The 23,894-nt window shown below is 38.8% G+C and overlaps 1 protein-coding gene across 2 annotated transcripts in view; it reads left to right on the plus strand.

Moving 5' to 3' along the window:
- The window catches only part of PREP (prolyl endopeptidase), a 115,757-nt gene that overhangs the window by 38,735 nt on the left and 53,128 nt on the right, over positions 1-23,894 (plus strand). For both annotated transcript variants that reach the window (XM_032408154.1, XM_032408155.1), the window contains exon 7: positions 10,397-10,502. In XM_032408154.1, coding sequence (XP_032264045.1) covers positions 10,397-10,502 — 106 coding nt within the window. The remainder of the gene's footprint in view (positions 1-10,396; positions 10,503-23,894) is intronic.

A 23,894-nucleotide genomic window follows, 5' to 3' on the forward strand; every position in this document is an offset into this window, starting at 1 on the left:
TCATGACACAATTTCCATCATGTTCCATTTGTCATTTTAAAGACACTTTGTCCTCCTGACCTGAGTTGGCGGCTGCCAGCGTGTTATATCGGTGAGTCTTCATTTCCTTGTGCTGTGCCGGAGAGCCTGTACTTTCCTCCCAACTCCCAGAGCGGCTGAGTGCTTGTCTTTCTGTCGGTCCCGGGGTGGATTCCCAACCTGGCTGTGCATGTCCGTGGCTCATCACCCGGGTCCTCTCTCTCATCAGCACCGCAAGGCGTGATAATATCCATCATGCTGATTAGTAGCGGGTGGGAAAATCCCAGCACATGGTGGGGAAGAAAAGTCAGGAAGCCACACAACAGACTGGAATTTGAGTAAAGGTAGAAAGCAGTGCCGCTCTGTATACGTGGAACAGCTCCTGACAGGAGAGAGTTGGTTTTGGTAGCAGTAGGGTTGGAGTTGCTGATCAGTCGCTTCTCACCTGACCCCTCTTGGTCAGTAAGGGAGAAAAGAAAACAAACAGTAGATTCTTAAACAACAGTAGCGGCTCTATCATGTGAAGATCTATGTTACTCGTTTCACTTTGAACGCGGGTTTCTTCCCCCCCCTAAAATCTTCTGGCATACTGAGGAAGGAACACATCATATAGGATTTGGGTCGATTTTGGTTTTTGCCCACTGCTCTAGGACCACACTGTATTGGGAAAGCTGCGTGCTCTGTTGAATGACGACCTGTTGGGAGATGTTTATGCTAACACACATCACATGAACCTATGACTACCCCTGTCCGTGTGTACTACGCTACTCCTATTGTTATACAACTCCATAATGAGTCCCGTTAGTGAGAAGCCATCATTGTAGGTGATTAGTTTGACCTTTAAAAGTTTTCCCAGATTAAGTTTTGGAAACATACTTAAAGAGATGATGTTGTGATTCACTACTATTATGAAAGGAATCCAAAAGAGACCATGAAATAAAATGGATAAAGTTTCCTGCTCTGAGAGGAACATGATTAACTCCCAAAGCTATTAAAACCCATTTTCATTCCTTTTGTTAATGTTCCAGATAATTTTAAGTCTCACTGCTTTTTAGGATACTTATTTTAATATACACAATTCTTTTGTCATAATATGTAAAAGGAATACTTTCCTCAATTTGAAAAAGTGCATGTAGATTCAAATGATGAAAAAAAAACTTTATTCACTTCGTGTTGGATTCCAAGTGGAAATTAGTATATGTACCAAAGAAATTTCATGTCTGTGGAGATTTGGTTATTAACACAAGACCACATGACTGGGGCTCAGTAGCTCTCACATAAAATAGCTTATGAGCTGTTCTTTGAAAATGATAATATGTTTGGGGCGCCTGAGTGGCTCAGTCGGTTAAGTGTCTGCCTTCGGCTCAGGTCATGATCCTGGGGTCCTGGGATCCAGCCCTGTGTTGGGCTCCCTGCTCAGCGAGGAGCCTGCTTCTCTCTCTCTCTGTCAAATAAGTCAAATCTTTTTTGTAAAAAAAGAAAAATAATATGTTTGATGAAAGTCCACATCATTATACACACACACACACACACACACACACACACACATAAATATTGGCTATGTGTCCTTGTTGTTTTGAAAAACACCTTTGGAGGGGCACCTGGGTGGCTCAGTTGGTTAAGCATCTACCTTCGGCTCAGGTCATGATCCCAGGGTCCTGGGAAGAATCCCACATCGGGCTCCCTGCTCAGTGGGGAGTCTTCTTCTCTCTCTGCCCTTCACCCCACTCTCTCTCGCTCTCTCTCTTTCTCTCAAATAAGTAAAATCTTTTAAAAAAAGAAAAAAACGCCTTTGTAGATAAATGATTGGGAGTTTACAACATTAAGTGATCTTCTGTTCATTTTCTCTTAACATGAGATGCATAAAGAAAAGTTAGTTGATTCAGGTCATTTAGAAAGCCCACCTGTTCTTATTGTATAGTATTGAGACTGAGAATAGCCAAATTCAATGAATTTAAAATAATATGAATTTTTATAATACTAGTAATAGTAATAACAACATAGGTTTATTGTTTAAAATAAACTACAAAGATCCCATTTTCCAGAAAAACTGCTAGTATTGTCATATTCTATTTCACGCTCATTTCTGTAAATTCATTAAAAAAAAAAAATGGATGATAAAGCTGATAACATCTTGTAAATATGGAGCAGCTATGATCCAGACTCTGGTCTGAATGGATCACTGTCACACCTATGTGAGGCATTGACTGAAGACATTTGATAAAAACATATTATTTGGGACTAGATTCTCCTGAGGTGTTTTCCGGTTGCTGCTTATCTTTTTAAATTCTGTGGTGTTATGGCTCCTGGGTTTGTAGAGGTTATATCCTGGATGTGCTGAATCATGTGAATTTTGTGTTTGTTGGAGCAGCATATGTGAACCTAACAGAATAAAGTACAAAATACATACTCCATTTTACAGTTTGAGGTCTGTCAGGGTTTCCTTATATCATCACCTCAGTGTAGCGTAATACCACAATATACACAACTGAAATTTCTTAGTGAATTAATGTGGCTTCTTTAATGAAAGTATAAAGTCTGATAACCCCATACCTTATGCCCTTTTGGTAAGTGTCAGTGAGTATGGCAGCCAATTCCTGGATCCCCTCTTCAAAAATGGAAGCCAACACTTAACGAAGATTTTCTCCAGTACCACAAAATATGCCAAGCTGAGAAACCACAAAGGCTAGATGGTAGCACTTCTTTCCACACTCCTCTGGCCTCCTTTTGGGGGAGTTTTCCTCAATCAGGGCTTCTCAGTGGCTAAAGATGAGGGAGGTTGGGAGTTCTCAGCCTCACCGATTCATAGTGCTGAGGCACATTCTTCCGTAAGCACCTTATCCGCAGTCAGGTTGTTATCTGCTGACTCTTGTTTCATTTCTAGAGGATGAACTAGGAGAAGCGCATTGTTTGTTGGGCCTGCCCCGGAGACTGCGTGGAAGCATAGTAGTCGTGGGCTGTGCCAGGTTACACACTGTGTGTGCACAGGGTATTGTGATGCTTTGCATGCTGTCACAGGCCAGGGTCCTTGGAAAACGGGCCCGGAAGTTGAACGGGAGTGCTTTCAGGACCTGTGCAGGGAGCGAGGGCAGAGAGGAAGGAGTTGAACTGTCATGCGGTCATTACAAAGACCTCAGCCAGTCCCACAGCGAGCTCTCAGGCTGGGTTGGCCTTCAGCATTTTCCTGACTGGGGGCTTTATACCCTTGAGTTAAACAGTTATTACATGTGGGAAGAACCTGAAAGGATTTGTGACCTTGGGAGAGGCGGTTCTCTCCGACCTGGGGACAGGCCTGGCGGTTCTCAGCCGAGCACTGCCCGCTCCTGGCACCCGGCAGACCACAGCGGCCACCGCGTATGCTGCCGTCCAGTGGCAGGCTGTACGCTTGAGAGTGAATATAGGTAGCTCGCGGGTGTGTCAGCGTAGTTCTGGGAACCAGATAGCTACACCCCCGTAGCAGTTGTAAGAAGGCAAAATTCAAGCAACCATTCTGAGAGGAATTCTGCATCTCTTTTAAAATCACTTAAGGACCATCCCTCCCCCAAAGCCTTCTCAGAGCTCACTCCTCCTCCACCTCCCCTCCCTGTTAGCCGCCCTTCTCTGCACTCCCTTCATACTCGGCACTTCTCGCTATTCATGTTCTATAATGTTCATCTGTGTGCACGTGCGTGTCCATCTCTCTCTCCCATCTGAGCATGAGCTCTTCGACGCCCTGTGCTATTGATCTGTGTGTTTTAGAACCTGGTTCAGCAGTGGCCGGCTCTCAGTAAATGTTGGCTAAATAAACGGCCTCCGCCCCGACTCCCCGAATAGCGGCCGGCTGTGTTTGATGGCGTATGTTAAATCATGTCCTGTTAAAACCAGCCACTGTGGTGACGGTAGCCGTGTCCAGCCCCACCCACCCCAGAAGCAAGGGAGCTGGGGCTGGGGCAGCTTTTGCATTTGTTGCTCTCTGTTGAGGTTTGCCTGTTACGGATAATGAAAGGCTAAATGGGTAAAGAATGGTTATTTATGAGTAAATAAAGAATGATAGCTTTAAGGGGCGCCTGGGTGGCTCAGATAGTTAAGCGTCTGCCTTCGGCTCAGGTCATGATCCCAGCGTCCTGGGATCGAGCCCCACATCAGGCTCCCTGCTCAGCGGGGAGCCTGCTTCTCCTTCTCCCTCTGCCTCTCTCCCTGCTCATTCTCTCTCTCTCCCTCTCTCTCTCTGTATCTCTGTGTCTCAAATAAATAAATAAAATCTTTAAAAAAAAAAAAAAAGAATGATAGCTTTAAGGGGCGCCTGGGTGCCTCAGTCAGTTAAGCGTCTGCCTTCGGCTCAGGTCATGATCCTGGGGTCCTGGGATCGAGCCCCACATCGGGCTCCCTGCTCAGGGGGGGAGTCTGCTTCTCCCTCTCTCTCTGCCTCCTTCCCCAATGCTCTCTCTCTCTTTCTCTCTCAAGTAAATAAATAAAATCTTAAAAAAAAAAATGATAGCTTTCATCCCTGTTGGTATTGTTTGGAATGCAGTTACTGGATTTCATATCTGCAAATGTAAATATTCAATTTACAGTAATTCTTAGAATTTTTTTTGTTAATTAATATTTATTTACATAAAAGGTAGATTTTCATGAAATAGGATCATTTTGACTTAAGGAAAATTTGTCTAAAAAATATAGACATAAAGTAGAAGAAAGCTGTGAAAAGCACAGATTCAAGAATTACATCTTTTATAATTGGTCAGACTAGTATTCCAGCCTTGTTGTAATAAGTCAGTGCTTTTGAATCAGATTAATTGCTTCCAGAGAACACAGTTATTCTAGTTGATACCATATTGTTTAAAGAAAAAAATAATATTTTGTGAACGGGAGTTTATAGTGTTTCATGAAGACCTGATGGGGCCCTTGGCTCACCTGTTTATCTGTTTTCTTTTTATCTGGAATTTAGAAAAGTCACTTAAAAAAAAAAAGATTTTATTTATTTATTTGTCAGAGAGAGAGAGCACAAGCAGGGGCAGCAGCAGAGGGAGAGGGAGAAGCAGGCTCCCCACTGAGCAAGGAGCCTGATGTGGGACTCGATCCTAGGACCCTGGGATCATGACCTGAGCCAAAGGCAAATGCTTAACCAACTGAGCCACCCAGGTGCCCTAGAAAAGTCACTTTTTTTCTGTTGAGATGCAAGTGTCCTCCTCATCAACAGTATTTTTCTCTCCTCCTCCCAGTGATTTCCAAAATTCATTTTTATAGTCTGAATGTGAAGCTGTGGTTAATAAATGTACATTGTTACAATTTTAGTGGAAGAAGGTGTATTTCTAACCTGTGTATTTTAGGACAGCAATGACACTTATAAATGATTTTGAAATCTGAGACTTTGAGCACTTGAAAATTCAGAATTGTTTCCAGTTTAGCAAATCTGCTTGGTGGCTGTGAACCTCACTGGGTTGTGATGAAGAGAGTTACAGTGAAAAAGACAGACTTAATTGGCATCCCGACCAGCAGTGTACCTTGGGACTTCGTGCCTTAGATTAAATATAAACTGCTACAATATTTAGTCCAGCCAGAAATGCTGAGAAAAGCTCATTAGACGTGCTCGAGACAACTGTCATCAAAGGTTTGGTGTGGTTCTTGCAGTGAGTTTTACAGCCCTATTTTTCCGTCGGCTGAATCACTATAACTGAATTAACTATCATTTATTATCAATATAGCATGGCTTTAAACACTAAGCTAAAAATTCCATCTTCATTTAAAGGATAAGAGAACAAAGCTCTGAAGTATTAATAAAGCTGCTTTTCATTACATTTGATGAAGTTATGATTGTAAGGTTGCTTGATGATATTCATGTAGGATCGATTAAAAATAAGGTGGAACTGAAATTCTAGACATGAGTTTATTAACTATGTATATGAAAAGCTTAAGGAAAACATATGAAAGCCTAGAAATAGGATATATATAACTCCCAAAGCAGTCAAAGAAGGGACAATGTTCATAAAGAAGTTTATAATGCAGTACCAAGAGGAAAGAAGGGGAAACTCTCAGGTGAATAGAATACTTGAAATTAAGAAAATGGAAGCCAGTACCTCAGCAATAACAGTTAATGGAAATGGAATATAGATTCTTAGGTTGGAGTCTTTAAACTCAGTCAAGTCTAGTGTTATTTGCAAGAGACCCACTTAACATTATGACAGGTAAGTTGGAAATATAGTGAGGATGAGAATGGAGAAAAGAATTAATGGAAATCAGAAGTTTGACGATCTTTGAAAAGACTCTAAGGAGCCTAGCAAAAGATGGAAGAGAGAGAATGCACCTGCAGCATTAGACATTATGTGTAGTTTGTGGCAAAAACCCATACAGCGAAATATGGTTCATGTTTGTTAAGGGAAACTGCTTCTGAACTCAGAAAAAACGTCACCAGGAAAGAGTGGCCAAATTAAACAGGACTTTCTAGAATCTTTGATAAAACTATAATTTACTTGGAATTCTCCTTCTGTTTCTCAAGTACAGATTATCTCTGTGCTTTAGAACAGTTTTTTTCTGAGAAAGAGATGTTCAACTTACAACATCCCGTGTGCTGCCAAGTGTTTAACAATGCTGGGCACTTTAGACATGCATAGTCATTATGATTAATTTATAAATGCAAAAGAACTTGACTGAAACAGCTGGTCTACCAAAATGAACCTGTAGATAGAAAGTGAATGGACATTTTCGGAGAGCTGGAATCTAATTCCTACAAGTCTAAGCACTTGCTGCTGCTAGGAAGTAAAATCTGAAGTATTCCATGCTCAGGCACTCTTGTCTAGATGACATTTAGCTCGGTATCATCACATTGCACTGATAGAAGGAATCAGTATATGTGGGCTTGATGAGAGCAGCGCAGCAAGTCAGAGTGAATGTTTGACAGTTTCACCTCTGCATAAGAGAAAAGCATGCTCCAAAGGCTGCAGGTAGTTCACAGAAGTTTTATTGGAATAGAAAACAGAAAACAGTAAAAATGCCTTACTGTATAATGACATGGAAGGAAATATGTCATTGTTATATTCTTTATGAATCATGGGTATCATCTTTTAAATTAATTCCATATTAATTACATTCTTAATTCTTATATCTGTGTATTTCAAGCATGCACAATAATATACTCTTAAAAGTGTAATTATCCAATTAAAAATGAGTTTAAAAAAATAAAAACATAATGACAGGTATTTGCCTCTGGCCTTGGCAGTGTCACTGGTCCTAGAGCAGCCCACCTGCCATAAACAGCGAGAAAAGTACACAAAATAAAGCAGTCATTTGCAGATATGGTCAGCAGGCATTGCTGGACCATCATCTATAAGAGAAGCAAGTCCTGTGATTGCCCCATCTTTCTGCCTTTCTGGAGATATTTTCTGGAGTTTGGCACAAGGAGAGAGGAGCCCACAGAGTATTGCAGTCTCCCCGAACTTAGTATCCAAAGAATTCAGGAAGACTGAAGCCACTGGAATTTGCAGGCAGAGTATCAGAAGGAGGGAACTACCACTAAGAGTCCCGGAATTCTGCCTTGGTCTCCCTTTGTGACTTTGCTGACCATTAAGTAGTACGTGCATAGGATGAGACTCCATGATTCAGGCTAGCAACTACCAGGGAACTATAAGCCGACAACTACCAGAGGTTTAACAAGTCTGGGAGACTGCCACTTTCTGACCAAAATGGAAAGACCTTGTGAACACCCAGGGTATTCACCAGCAACCCCAGAAAGGCCACACCTTTCCAGTGGGGCTGGAACAAGCTTGACAACAAACAAACCTCCAATGGATCAAACTTGAGAACAAGCCTCCAATGGATCAAGCTGATCCACTAACAAATTAACTGCCTCAAAACTTTTTAAAGGAAGACAAAAGCAAACAAGTAAAAAAAAAATCCAGACAACATTCAAAATGTGTAGAATCCAATTTTTAAAAGTTGCTAAATGTGTAAAGAAGCAGAAAAATGTGACTTTTAACCAGGAGAAATAGTAGCCAATGAAACAGACTCAGAAATGACAGGTAGTAGAACTACCAGACAGGGACTTTTTAAAAGCTATTATAAAATAATATTTAAAGGATTTGAGAAAATGTTAATATAATGAACAAAGAAATAATATAAAAATGAACCAGACATTCTTCTAGGTGTGAAAATAAGCCATCCGAAATGAAAAAGTCTCTGCATGGGCTTAATAGCAATTTAGATACTACAAAAATATCAGTGAATTTGAAAACAGGACAATTGAAAATAAACCAAAAAGAGAAGAGAAAAAAAAAAACGGAAACAAAAATGAACACAGCCTCACTGACCTGTGGGACGATGCTAAGTGATCGAACATTGTGTATTTGAAGTCCTACAGTAGGGGTGAGAGGATACAAAAATATATAGGAGGGAAAAAAGGCCAAAAGTGTTAGGAATTTGATGAAGTAGACAAACCCACAGTTCCAAAATGCTCAACAAATCACAAGCAGGCTACTACAGCAAAGCCCCTTATTAATTACTTCGCATAAAACCTATGATGATAATACAAAAATCTTAAAAGCAGCCAGAGAAGAAAACACACATTACGTATAGTGAGAAAACGGTAGCAAATGACTTCTCACCTGAAACAGTGCAAGGCAGGAGACAATGGAAAGACATTTTTTCTTGACTACCATATTTAAAAGTACAGTTCCTCCCCCCCACATCCTGCCTCCCTTACCTATACCTGTTCATGTTCTCCATGGCATTCATCATTTTATAATATGCTACATAATTGCATATTTATCTCCTCTACTAGAGCATAACATTTTTCACTCACCTGTACCTCTGAAACAAATAATACATTATATGTTAAAAAATAAATAAATAACATTTTTTTCCTGACTTGTTCATTAATATGCCTTTAAATGTCTTCCACATAATGGCTGCTTAGCAAATACTTATGGAATGAACATATGAAAGAGTAACAGTTGTTGGTAAGTGTGTTAGGCTTCTCAAGAGAAACAGAACCAACAGGTTATTTGTATGTGTATATAGAGAAAAAGATTTATTTTTAAAGAGTTGGCTAATGTGATCATGAAGGCTTGACAAGTCCAAAATCTTAAGGTAGGTTGGCAGGCTGGAAATCCAGTTTTGGTTTGAGTCAAAAGGTGGTCTGCTGGCAGAATTACTTCTTGCTTGGGAAGGTTGCTGTTTTTCTATTAAGACTTTAGACTGGTTGGATGAGGCACACTCAATTGCGGAGGGTAATCACCTTGAGTCCACCAATTTAAATGTCAATCTCATCCAAAAACCCCTTCACAGAAACATCCAGAATAATGTTTGACCAAATATCTGGGTACTGTGATCTAGCCAAGTTGATATGTAGAGTTAGCCATCACAGTAGGATGTGGAAAAACAGGAACTGTTTTTCATTGTGACACATAAGACGTAAGTCCGTACGACCCTTTTGGAAAATAATTTGGCAACACCTAATAAGGTTGAATGTGTGCATATTCTACCACTGAGCAATTTTACTTCTATTTATATACTCGGAAACACAGATAAGGCTACAAATAAACGTTCAGAATTTCTGTGAAGTGTTGCTTGTAATAGGAAGAAAATAAAAACAAAACATCTATTCATGGGAAAATGTATCAATTGATATATTTCTAGATCGGAATACTGCATAGCAGTTAAAAAAATGAATTAAATATACATATATTGACATGGATTAATTTTTTAAATTACGTTGAATGAAAAAAAATAATTGCAAAAGGATATGTGTTTGCATATATGTAGAGTTTGATACCACTTACATCAATTTCAACAACTCAAAATCATAATATATTGTTTGTTATATTAGTTTACCAAGATTCTTTTTGCTACCTGAGATTCTCCTATTTAATACTACCAAGGAAATCTACAGAAGCACAGGCTTTTGGTCTTTGACGTCGTGTTGTAGAGGTGACTAAAGATACACAAAGAGTTCAGTAGAAACTGCATCATGTCACCAGTGTGCACCACAGATGAACTTCCTTGCATCGTTCCCATTTTGCTAATTCCTACTCATTTACAACAATTTAAAAATATGTGACCCATGATGAAATTTCAAAGTCAGGGATGTTGATACTCAAAATGACAGATTGCATGTATTCTCAGTTAAAGCCGAGACTATAAATTTAAATAAAAATCACATTGAGTCACGACATTCAGTTATATCTATTGATATTTTCCATTTAAATATTTCACTATGTTTTTTTAAACTGTGATGTAAAAGTAAAATAAAATTGATGTTCATCTGTTTTTTCTAACTTTCTTTGCCAGTCATAAATTTGGGGTAACCATATGACATTTGAGGTTAACCTTTATTTTTTACTTAACAGTGCTTTCACAAAAGATATTTTCTCATCAGCCCCTTGCAATGTTTTTATTTCCTTCCTAGTTGTCTGACGATGGTCGCTATGTCTTACTGTCAATAAGGGAGGGATGTGATCCAGTAAACCGACTCTGGTACTGTGACCTACAGCAGGAATCCAATGGCATCAGTGGTAAGTTATCTTTCAGACAGGTAATTATTCCAGAAAGCTTCATTAAGAAGCAATTATTTTGGTCTTCTAATTGATTTCCCAAGAAACCTTCTTCCATTCAACCATATGAACCCTCAGTTCATATTTTTCTCTCAGTATTGTTCCATAAAATGAAGAAAAATTGAATGAAGCTCTTTTTGTTGGCTTTAGCATTTTCTCCATAAATTGAGGTTAACCATATATTTTGCATATGAATGTGAAAATGTCCTGTGAATATTGCAGATGAAGAGTGTTAAGGAGGAGCTAGCCCTTTGGTCTGTAAAGCATTATCATTGTCTAGATGTAATGGTGCAAACTGTCACAGGGAAAGGTAAGAGACCAGTGAGAATTAGCGAGGTTAACAGGTAATTATAAGACCATTCCTTAGCACTGAGCCGCATCTACGGTAACAGCCTGATTTTGCTTTCTGGAAGCCTTATGCATCATGTTAGTAAGCATAGTATCAGCCAGCTACAAATCGTGGAGGTGGCTCATTTTAAATGTTACTCTCTTTGAACATCTAGATCATACTAGCACCGTTACTGAGCATTAAAGCTTTCCAGCTGCACAATTTACTATGCTAAGAATACCCAGACCCAAAACTGCGTAGATATGCTGGTACTCGGATAAGGACAGTAAACTCATTACACTGTGTTCTGGCTAATATAAGTATATTATAGAGTTTGTGACACAGATTTTCAAACTATATAATATTGAGTGCATTTTAAATTATTAGATTACTTCATTATTGGTACCTGATTTATGTTACATTATGATAAGAAAATATACAATTTTTTTTTTTTTATTGATCGGGCATTGCATCATTTTTAAACTTCTCTGAGCAAGATCCGCATCCCGACATTCTTAGATACTGCAGAGCGCCATTCACAGATGCAGCAGGATGAAGTCAACAGATTGATTCAGGTGTGAAATATATATCCATTTAATAAAGATACATGTAGGGTTTTGTTTTTTCTTTTCCTGTTAAAAAAAAAAGATACACCCATTTTGATCTCAAAAGAACGTTGCATCAACCACACCAGTTTTCACATTCTTTGACAGGAGCAAAGCCCGCACCCAAGAGTTGTTCATTTGAGGTGCAAGTCTGGTCTACACAGACCTGAACCTCTGAAGAATGAGATCTGAAAGAAGTAGTGACAGCTCTTCTTTACTGTGCTGTTACCCTGACAGTATTCCTGTGTGAGTCTGAGATGGTGGAAAGGACTTTGCCTTTCCCCACTTTATTAAAAATTCCATTTACGGCATTCTTCCTCCAGAGAGTGCTGGTTTCATTTTCTTTTTATTACTGCATTGTATCTTTAAATTATTAGGTAGACTTATTATTAAATGATGCAAGTTAACAAACCAAAAAACGCAGATTGCGTAATTTACTCTAAATACAGGGAAGAGAATTTCTTCCATAGACTGGTATACTGAACTTGTATTGCTGGGTTCACTTCAATAATAGTAATACTCTGTGTGAAATTTACAAAATGGCTGGCAGAACTTAAGGCAATCCTGTTTTCTTCCAAATCTCTTGGTCCTTATCGTTGTTTTGTTTTGTTTTGTTTTTTTACCTTACATACTTCTTATCCCCCAATTTATCATTGCCATATTACTGAGGAATTAGAGAAGAGGGTATGATACCGAGAGATTGAGATTCTGAAAGGAAGATAGTACAACGGTATACTAGGCCATCACAGATAAAATTAGGTACTGTAGCCCTGAATGGGCATGAAGGAGAAAGAAGGGAAACAGCTAAGAAACCCATAAATGGCGATGATACATTCAGATGTTTACAAAACAGGCCAGCTCCTGGCCTGCCTTCCCATTTTGATCTTCCTTGAGTTACCTGACCGCTGTCTTTTCTGCTTCTTAGGTGGTTGTTTTGCAGCTTAGGTGAAGAGCCCAGTGCAGAGTAAGCTTACTCAGTAAATGTTAGCAGGTATCATTTTCCAGATTGTTCTCTTTTTTAAAATTCATCCAGAGGAACTTTAAGGTTATTTTGTCATGATCTGAACAGAAGTCCATTTGGACTAGGACTGTGTGTAAACCTATAAATTTATTTGGTATTACTTCTGTCTCTCAGTGGAACCACTTTTTTTTTTTTTTTTAACTTTTATGTAACCTCTACGCCCAACAGTGGGGCCTTGAAGTCTCATGCCCTACCGACTGAGCCAGCCAGGTGCCTCATAACCACATATTACTTGTTAGAGTTACTCCTAGTTATTTTGTATTTGTGAGCTATTGATGGCTTGTGAAGGTATCTGTCAAGGTTTAACCAGAGAAGCAGAACCAGTAGGAGACATACATGAAGAGATGTATTGCAAGAAATGGGCTTATGTGATTTCGCGACTGGCTAGCTAAGTCTGAAATCAGTAGGGCAGGCCACCGGGAAGAACAGGCTGGAATTCTCAGGCACAGGGTGAAGCTGCCGTCCACAGGTGGTATTTCTTCTTTCTTAAGAAGGGAAGCGTCAGTTTTGCTAGAAGGCATTTCAACTGGTTGAATCAGGCCCGCCTAGATTATCTAGGATAATCTCCTTTGCTTAAAGTCAACTGATTATGGTCTTGAATCACGTCTGTAAAATACCTTTACAGTAACACCTAGTTTAGTATTTGATTGATTAACTCAGGACATGTCAAAAAGACCATCTCAGTGAGCTCATGGAAAACCACAGGGAGAGGAATAAAGCAAACAAGTCTGACCATGCTAACCTGATGTCGTTTTTTAATAAGGTGACTAAACCGACCAGTATTTGGAATTCATTGAGGCACTTAGAAAAGTATGTGATATCCTATAGATTTTGTAGTAAATAGGATACGTGGATTTGAAGCTGTTGATTTGTACACTGATATGCGTACTGAAGGCACTGGGGAGTGTTGGCCGGCGACAGCTGCTGAAGTCTGGGTTTAGCTTGGCCTGCCATCATTTTTAAATCATTGCTTTACTAGCATTAAATCTGTGGATAGCATAAACCTCAGAGTAGTTACTCCTTTGAATGGCTGTCCTGGGATTCTGAAAGCTCGGGACAGTTACAGTGATTGGCCAGTACTAATTACGATGAAATGGGCATCCATTTCCATGTTTGGGTTTAAGTCAATTGCATACAGCAATATTAGAGAGATCTTGTTTTTTTTGTTTGTTTTAATTGACTGCTCGTTCATTAGGAGTCAATGATATGATTATTGCTGTTTAAGAAACAAATACTATGTGTGAGTTGAAGACATTAAGTATATTTAGTTTATAACAAGGGAGACCTAGCAGATCGAGATAGTGATCATTAAAAATTCTTTAAATAATCCCTATTGATCACAGTTGGATGTATTGCAACAATAACCAGAACACTTTCAAGTCAGATGTGCATTTTAATCTCGGCTCCAAGACTAACTAACTGGTGAGCCTGGGGTGGGAATGTTTTCTCTCATTATTTCCATGACTACCAATGGGGAAGGAATGCCTACTTCAGGAGGAATTGTGAGGAATAATGAAGAGGTATGGCACAGGGCTTAGCAGGGTTCCTGGCATATAGTAGGGTCTTAGGAATTCCTCCTTTTTTTTTTTCCCCTTTGTTTCTTGACTGAAAGAGAAATATTTGGAATGAGCACACTTTGATTTGGGGTACCACAGGAAAATAGAGGATATCCTAGAATAAATAGTTATCTTCAGTATCAAACCTGCTCTAAACACAGATCTTGGTGTTGACTTATTTCCTGCAAAACCAGGTTCATAATCAAAAAAACGTCCTTTCATTGACAAAAACATATGAAACACAAGACTAGGTGGGAAAGTGTCTAATTTTTACAGTTTGATAATTGAAATTTCGGGGGTTTATATGCCAGAGATCTTTTTTCTTGCTGTTTCTTTACCCACTCCATTTTTGTTACATTTTTTAAATGAGGGGAAGAATAACATTTAACTTAAATGCTAAATGTGCTAGTTAACTATTAGATGAGTTAAACTTGAATAGCCAGTGACCAAAAACTAAATCCAATGTTATGAAATCTTTCATTTTATGTTGCTGAAATTTAACCTAAAGCCTTTCTGCTATGATTTTAATCTTTTACCTTAAAGGCAGGGACAGTTATCAGCATTTTCATGCAAATTAATTCTTCATTTATTACGGCATCACTGAATAGCTTGTCGGGAAAACTAAATAATTTCACTTAGGTAGCACTTTTTAACTTTTCTGTCAACTTTGTCTCCCAAGAAAACCTTCTGCCCCTGTGCATTTTGAAATGAGAATCACAAAAAGCACAAAAAAGTGGCTGGTGGCTATATAATATCATAGGAAAAACAGCATATAGAGAAAACAAAACTACATAAATACAGGATGGAAAAAAAATCCTAGAATCTTGAGAGTTAAAGGAGTTCCCTGTGAAACTGGATTCCTTTGTCATTTACGTTTGTTGTGTAAATTTCAATTTCTCTTCTCCAACCTGCTGACCATCTTGCCACTCTGTTAGCGTTCTCTCCTTGGACAACCTTCTTTCCGCCATTTACATCTGCAATATTTTCACTTAAAAATAATATGAATACAGAAAAAATAATAATAATAATATGAATGCATCTGTTACATACTGTGGGCCATAGCCTTTCCACAGAACTGCAGTTCAGGGTCATTGGCTGCTCCTTTCCTGACCTTTCTGTCCAGGTAAGTCCTCTGACTCACCTCATTCACCACTGTGTAGAAGCACTGGGCATATCATCTGGGCCTTAGAAGTTACTGTAATTTCCCAGGTGTTCAAAACAGCTAAGCAGGTGCCCTCCAAAGAACAGCGCACCCCCTTCAGTGCCGGCTGCCAGAGAGTTGCTGTCTGAGTTGCTATCCTCTTTCTTTGAGGGCCGTGGGATTTTTGTACTAGCCATTGCCACACTTCCTCATGCCTTCAGTTGATACCTTTCCTTCTACAGTTGGCTGTTCTCCTTTGCCCTATTCTGATTCTCGCCATGCAGAAACAACAACAACACTGTGTGAGTATTTGTGAGCTGCATGACATCAGGGACCTTGTCTGTCTTGCTCTCTGGAGTGTCCACCTAGAACAGTGCCTGACCGATAACAAGGACTCTGTCCTTGACCAGACTTTAGTCAGGCTTCTCCTCAGCTAGGCCTCAACCTTGGTTCCTCAGCCTCCTACTCCCTCACTGGACCAGCACAGCTTAGTTGTAGCAAGAATCTCACTACATCAGTTTAGAGAGAATCCCCTACCCTCCATATCAGATCACCCTTGATATCTGGTCAAATTCCTCACCCCTCCCCTCCCCCGCCACCATCCCCTATGTGATATCTGATGACCTTGACCTGCCCTCACCAAGAATATTCTTGGGTCAATTTAACAAGAATCCCCCCTACTCCATGTGTCCTCTCAGTGACTACCCCTCTGTCCATTCTGCTCATTGGCTATAAATCCCCAGCTGTCTTTTTTATATTTGGAATTAAGCCTGATTTCTCTCTCTTATTGTGATAGTCTTGACACCTATCTCGGCAGTCCTAAATAAATAAAGTCTTCTTTACCATTTTATCAAGTGTGAGATCAATTTTTTCTTTAACATAGACTCATACAAGGTGGGCTCCAGCTTGTCTTGAATGACATCATTGCCCCTTTATGGTTTCTGGTGCTCAGAGGACCCTGCTTTATAAGCCATCCTCCACCAGTAACTGTTAAATTTTCTTATAAGCATTTTGAATCTTCACTTTTCTGGCCACCTAATTTTTTTTAGTTAAATTTTTATCATTTGTTACACTCTGAGAATGATGAATAGGTACAAACCATGTTTCTCCAGTCATGTGTATTGTATGAGCAGAAGATTTTTGCTTCTCTTTGTCTGTTCCTTGTTTAAGATCAAAAGTGAGGAAACCGCTTAGGACCCCAGGCTGGCATGACGATTTAATCGTTCTGCAGTAGAAAAGACAACTGAGTCTTGACTCCTGTGATTCTTAATGTGATTCCTGCCTGCAGAGTAGTTGAAATTAATCATATTGAACCTTGGAAGAAAATGATTCGTGTCTGGATTTTCTTAGTTATGTTTTCTGTACTTTTCTTAATAGTTTTTTGAATCATATATATTTTTTGTTTCCTAAGTTTATTATCCTATTTTGAATATGCAGTTGGCCCTTTTCAACCCCGATTTGAACTGCACAGGTCCACATATACACGGATTTTGGGGGTTTTTTTTAATAATAAATACAGTATTGTACTATAAATATATTTTCTCTTATGATTTCTTATTGTTCACTCTCCTGTAGCGTACGTTATTGTAAGGATACAATATATAATATATATAACATACAAAATATGTGTTAATTGACTGGTTATGTTATCAGGAAACCTTCCAGTCAAGAGTGGGCCAGTAGTAAAATTTTGAGGGAGTTAAAAGTTATATGTGGATTTTTGACTGTGCAGGGGGATGGTGTCCCTAACCCCTGCGCTGTTCGAGAGTCAACGGTATATAAGTTACTTCATATCAACTAAATTGGGAATAAATTTTCACATATTTTCTATATTACAGTTAAATATCAGGCCTTAGCTCTGCTCTTTTTTCAAGTATGTGGGCTTTAAAAAATTTCATTAAAATTAAATTTATAGGGGCACTTGGGTGGCTCAGTCGTTAAGCGTCTGCCTTCGGCTCAGGTCATGATCCCAGAGTCCTGGGATCGAGCCCCGCATCGGGCTCCCTGCTCAGCGGGAAGCCTGCTTCTCCCTCTCCCACTCCCCCTGCTTGTGTTCCCTCTCTCGCTGCGTCTCTCTCTGTCAAATAAATAAATAAAAATCTTAAAAAAAAAAAAAAATTAAATTTATACCCTGAAAATGTAAATGATGGTTTTCAACATTCTCTTATACATATTTATCTTAGTGTTCAGTATAAGTATTTAATGCACATTTCTAAATAGTTTTATTGGAAAAGTATGAGACTACGACTTTAAAATTTAAATTCAGTTGCTTCTATTGTCTTCACACTGTCAACAAATATATGTAAGTTTCAGTCGAAAATGCAGGATTATGTAAATGTTACCTATTTAGTTATGAAGCAGACCTGTAGTGATGCCCCACTCCGTGCTGTCATTCCTCCCCTGGTGCTCTCCCCGCCTGCAGGGCAGTAGCGGGGAGATCGCCAGCGCCCGATTTCAGGGCACAGCAGGGCCTTGGCCTAGCATACATGCCCAGGCTCAGACGTAGGACAGCTCTGGAGTTCCGAAATACTCAGCTGCCTCCCTCTGCCCTCTGTTTTCTTTCTTTTGTTCCCTCTCTTTTTGGTTCTTTTCATTTTTTTCTGTGAAAGGTCAGAGACTTTATTTATTTTATAGGGTAGATACCAACAAAAGGGACGCTGACCATTTGGCCCTATTCTGAATGAATTTAAACATGTATTAGAGGTTTTTAAGTAGAATCCTTAGGAAGCAATTATTAGGTGAAAAGAACTATCAGTGCCTAAAACCCTCGTTAGTAACAGAACACACTTAGGCGCGGATGTCGCCGTTCTTAAGACAGGCCCGAAGTGGTCTTTGCTCCTCCCGCAGCATTAATGAAGCATTCGGCAGCAAAGACAGATGGTGCTGGCATAATTGATCTTTGTGAGAAAATACCAGCTTATCCTTACTTCATCCAGACTCTCACTAACCTGTCTCTCTGCTTTTTCCTTTTTTGCTGAAAGTTCGATCCTTTTAGACTGGTGAAGTTTCCAGCACTCAGCATGTTGTTTTAGTGCTTCCATGTCATTAATGAAAATTGACTTGCTTCTGTATAAGAAATTCATCTACACTCCATGTTACATGTAACAATAAGAGGAAGCTCAGTATTTGTCAGACACTTAAATTGTTCCTTTAGCCATCTTTGGCTAACGCCCGGCACACCTCTTGTTTCTAGGTAGCTGGTACCATAGTGACTCCATGGTTCATGCCTTGTGGGGCTGGGGCATCTTTTGGGGGCAGGGTGGAAAGGGAAGATAAACATTTGAGAAACTAAACAAATGAGTTGTCCAAAGTTTAGCGAGCTCAGCTGAGTGTGAAGAGCCAGACCAACAGGTGAGGAGAAGCAGAGAGTTATTAGCAAATAGTGTTCATTTCAGAGTGGGAATGCAAGAAAAGCAAAAAGAATCGGAACATCAAAAGATAGCATAAAAAATAAGGAAAACGTTAATTTTGAAGTAAAATAAGTAATAGCGATAAAATTAGTATTTTTACTAATTTTAAAATGAGTGATTTTAAGGGCTTTTTCTAGGAAAATAGCTGTGTGCTGTGACAGATGGAAATTAGATTTTAAAGTTCACTATTAGCAAATCATGCTGTTCAGAAGCCACATTTAGCTTATTTTTGTCATTTGAAGAATGCTGGGATTATTTGGAATAGTAGTAAGTATTGACTAACATTTTCTGAGTGCCAAATTCTGAGCTAAGAGCATAGATAATTCATGTCTTCTCAACAACCTCTGAGAAACACATGCTGTTATCCCCAGGAACCTGGGGATGGTGAGGCCAGCTCGCTTTCCTGATGTAAAGATTCAGTCTCAGGTCAGTTGAAACTCCCAAGCCCGTGTTCTAACTCACTGTGAGGCAGGGGAGGATGGAAGGAAGGTGTCAGGCCAAGGAGAACAGCCACCTTCTGCCCCCTCAGTTTTAGAGCAAGACCGCACTTTCCATTTGTATATTGTTGTTACATAGGGTTTCGTAAAGTATAAAAGCACTTTTTAGCTCCTGTTGCGAGAGCTTACAAACATTTTCTGTGAAACATAGTTAATACTGTGCATTTTCAAAGAAAGCGATAAAAGTAATGACTTTGCTCTAGGGAAAGCATAAGATGACTTATTTTATGCTAATCTTCACTCAGTAAACAAATCATTCCCCCACCAAGAATCAGATCTATAAAAAGTAATTTTAACTTTAATGTGGAGAAGTTTGGGAATAGAATTCTTTTGGCTTCAGAGTGAATAATGCCACTTACAGAGAAAAGAATCTAAGAAAGCGTTGGCAAAAAGTGAGATGGTTTGGGAGTTAAGCCATGTCTTTTTTTTTTTTAAAGTAATTTTTCTGTTTTCCATTTAAATCAATAGTGTTCTGACTTGTGAATAGCAAAACTGAGTGAGCCCCATTGTTCAACTGAAATACCATTTCTCTTGAATTATTTTGTGCCAGAGCCCTGAGGAGCAAGGGTTTCAGGAGAGCAGAAGGAGCTCCGTTTTAAACATGCTGCCCCATGGGGGCCGGTACTTTGAATGACATTTGTATAAATCCAGTCACATACCTAAATTTGAGTGAATTTATGACTTGTAGTATTTATTAATGACTAAGGTTAATACTCCAGAATTTGGTGGTAGATACGACCACAAACTCTGTTATTTTGGTGTTCATTGGAGCCTTGATTATTTAAAACAAATGTGCCACATCTTCAGGCTCACCTGATTACACAGAGATACTGAAGGCAATTTCTACTGGGCCTTTGGTAGATATTTCAGTGACTTTTTGTGTTGGGGGAGTGGTGTCTAGGGTCATAAATATCAGTACAATGGCTGCAAGACCTTTTCAGGCAGAAACCATAAGATGGTTACTTTGAGAAATAAAGGTTGCACATCAGGAAATGTTTTATTGTCAGGGGAACATTTAAGGATCTGACATTTTCCTGAACCAAAACTCTGTGTCTACAAATGTCATAGTCCAGAAAATTGTGATTCATCATTCTTACCATAAACAAATGTACCTTTCTGATTGTTTGCAATTTTTGCTTTACCTGCTAATTTTTACTTATTTACTTATTCTTCTAAGGAATAGTTTTTGGGCTTTTTTCCTTTTAAAGTATTGTTTTATGTAAATTAAAATGAGGTTACCTTTGACTGGTCACCTGCTTTTGAGATTAGCAGTTTGTCACTGAAAAAAAATTGTAACTTGAGTGCACAGCTTAACCTTTAGAAGAATTCATTGTAAGGATTTCTCTTTGAGGGAGTTTAGCAGATTATATATTCTGAGTAACCTCCCAGTTGAAACAACCGAAATGCCGTAAAAAGTTTATAAAGTATCTTTCTAAATATATTGCCAAGTTGGCACAAAAAAAAAAAAGAAAAAAGAGAAACCATAGAGACCAAAGACAAAAATGAAAGCAGGAATCCTGGATTATTCTGGAATGTTCCTGCTGGGCTTTGGGGGTTGAGTTCCCATCTGATGGCCACTTAGGGCAAGGGGAATGGAGGATAAAGCCTCTGGTTGTCCATGTTGGAAAATCTAATAAGGGATACCCTCAATGTAATGGTGATTAAGAAATAAGCCTGAGAGTGGGGGGATGGGGAGGGGGGAGGAGAAGAAAACCTGCCTGTTTTTACCTTCACACTAGTGAGGGAGAGGGAGCAGCAGGATGTGAATTCTCCTAAAATATGAGAAAGACTGACATGGGTACAGGTTGTCTGGATTGTCCCTCTGAGGTCCAAACATCCTCATGCCAAGAATTTAATTTAAAGGGCTCCCAGATTGGTTGCCTCCCAACAGGCAAATGGAAGCCAAATAGAAATCTTCTCTGGAGGAGTGCCACTTTAACTGAGGCCTCCACGAATTGCCACAGATAATGTTTCAAGGGAAATCATTTCACAGTCAAAAATCTCAAATTAAAAAAAAAAACAAATCAGACAAAATCACCAGCATGAGAAATAGAGCAACAGAAGTAGCAGAGTGGACTTATCCCATTCCTAATGTAAAATAAGTACATTAAATACACTTTTAAAAATAAACAATGTGATGCTGCTTTTACAAAAAAAAATAAACAAGAAGCTTGGAAGTATGCGCAGGAAACGACATATTGTAAAGAATGACCAGATTGGGAGGAGACTAAGTAGAATTTCTACAAATAGGGCACCTGGGTGGCTCAATTGGTTAAGCGACTGCCTTCGGCTCAGGTCATGATCCTGGAGTCCCGGGATCGAGTCCCGCATCGGGCTCCCTGCTCAGCGGGGAGTCTGCTTCTCCCTCTCCTGCTCCCCCCTCTCGTGCTCACTCTCTCTCACTCTCTCTCTCAAATAAATAAATAAAATCTTTGGGGAAAAAAAAAAAGAATTTCTACAAATAAGGAATATGGTTATTTACATTACAAAATTCAGTTATTAGGTTGAAGAAATTAGACACAGCTGAAGAGAGAATAAATGAATTAGAATATGGATGTAAAGAAATTACCTAGAATGTAGCCCACCAAGAAGTGGAAAGCATGAGTGGTTAAGAGACCTGGAAACAAGGGAATCTTTTCAGAAATGATAATGCAATTGGGACCATTTTGCAGAGGACAACTGGCCCAAATGTTACCGTGAAAATCACATAGCTGTCTCAATATCAAAGTAGACTTCAAAGTAAAAAGCATTGCTAAAGATAAAACTTCATTACCATTAAAAGGTTGAGTTTTATTTAAATATAATAATTCTAACTTTGTGTATATTGAAAGGCATGATTTCAAAATACAGAGAACAATTTAACAGAAATGCAAGTAAAAATAAATCCACAATCATAGAGGGACATTTTAACAGACCTTTTCTGTGACTGACAGAAAAAAATGGCTCCCTAATCAGTAAATACATGGATTTGAACAATGTGAGTAACAAATGACTTAATAGATATATTTAGCATATCATACCCGACAGCTGCAAAATATGCAGGAACATACAGGAACATTTAAAAATCACTAATGGAAAAATAATTAGGTCATAAAGTTTTTCTCAGCAAGTTTTAAAAGATTGGAGTCATACAGAGTGTGTTCTTTGAGCACAGTAGGATTCAGCCAAAAGTCACTAACAATAACCAGAGGATGAACAGTTTCACAAACATAACATCATGTGAAAAAAGTCAGACACGAAAGAATACATGTTGTATGGCTTCACTGTACATGAGATTCAAGAATAAGGCAAAATTAGACTGTAGGGTTTATGGATGCATATTAAAGCAGGAAAAGAACAAAGGAAAATGAAGTAATTAATGTAAAAATCAGGATGATGATTACCTTCAGGAGGAGGGGGGCTCATTCAGAACATCATAGGGCATCCTCCTATTATGAAAAATGTTTTGAGCATCCTTACGTGTGTATTCTTTCAAATGGACTTTAGAATGATGTTGTCAAATGCCCTAAAACTCATTTGAATTTTGATTGGAATTATGTTAAATTTATAGATTTCCTTTGGGATTATTTACAGCTTTGAAATACTGAGTCTTCCCATCTAGAGATACGTGTTTCCAGTTATTCAGGGTTTTTTGTTGTTGCTTTTAGGATTCCTTAGGAAAATTTTAGAGCTTTCTTCATATAGATTCCACATTTCATGTTAAGTGCACTCCTAAGTATTAATTTTGCTTCTACTGTAAGAGAGGGCCCTCCTCATCCCATGTTTTCTAACTGGTTATTGCTGGCCTATAAGAAAGCTATAGATTTTGTTTAACTGCTTATCTTATTATTAGTTTTAATTTTAGTCATTTGTTTTAAAATAATATTTGTTGAGTTTTCGTTGTGGGGTAGGTATTAGTAGTCACTTTATAATAGTTTTTGAATAGACTTACTTGTCCTAGTTTACAGTTGAGAAAATGAAGCTTAGTGGAAGATAAAGAGATTGCTCAGGGTCACACAACTAAATAGTGGAGCTGGGGTTTTAATTCAGTTATGTCTCACAAAAAAACCTCTCTTTCTACCATGGGAGTGTATTTTTCTTGATAAATTTAATTCAACAAAAAAATCATATAAAGATATTATGCTATGGAGATGAATGAGATAATGTAAAATTGCCTTGAAAGATTGAAGGAATATAAACGAACTATCCAAATTAATGTAGCAATTTCACTGAGAAATTTAAGGCAGGAGATTAATTAGAGAATAGCTAAGATCTGGCATTGCCTTTCAGTAGTTCAGAAATCATAGAGCTTGTTTGTTTATAAAACTTTTGAAATGTACTCTGAGCATCTCTGTCGGTCACATTGTGAAATAGATGTCTTCCCAGTGGTTTTTTTTTTTATAATTTATATTTTTTATTTTTATAAGTGGCATTTAGTGTGAAATCAACCCTGGGGGTGTGTGTGTGTGTGTGTTAGTGAAATCATCTCTGTGTATGTGTGTCTCTTTATGTGTCGTGTGTGTGTGTGAAATCTGCTTAGGGAGGAGCCACTGCCAGAGACCCAGAGGGGAATGATGAAGATGTGGAATGATGCGGTGGCAGTTGAGGTAGAAGGAAGTGCTCAGATTTGAGACACACTCAGGTAGAAGAGGATTTCCCAGATTACATGGGGCAGGGTGCGGAGAGGAGAGTTCCTTCAGTCTCCTTAATGGCTGGGTTTTTCAGGAAAAGAATTTCTTCATATTTTTAAAAACCTTTAAATTCACCCGCACTTGTCCTTGCTCTTTCTCAAGCCTTACATCTTCCAAATACTGTG

This window comes from Phoca vitulina, unplaced genomic scaffold (assembly GCF_004348235.1).
Source record: "Phoca vitulina isolate PV1807 unplaced genomic scaffold, GSC_HSeal_1.0 scaffold9, whole genome shotgun sequence".
Taxonomy (NCBI): domain Eukaryota; kingdom Metazoa; phylum Chordata; class Mammalia; order Carnivora; family Phocidae; genus Phoca; species Phoca vitulina.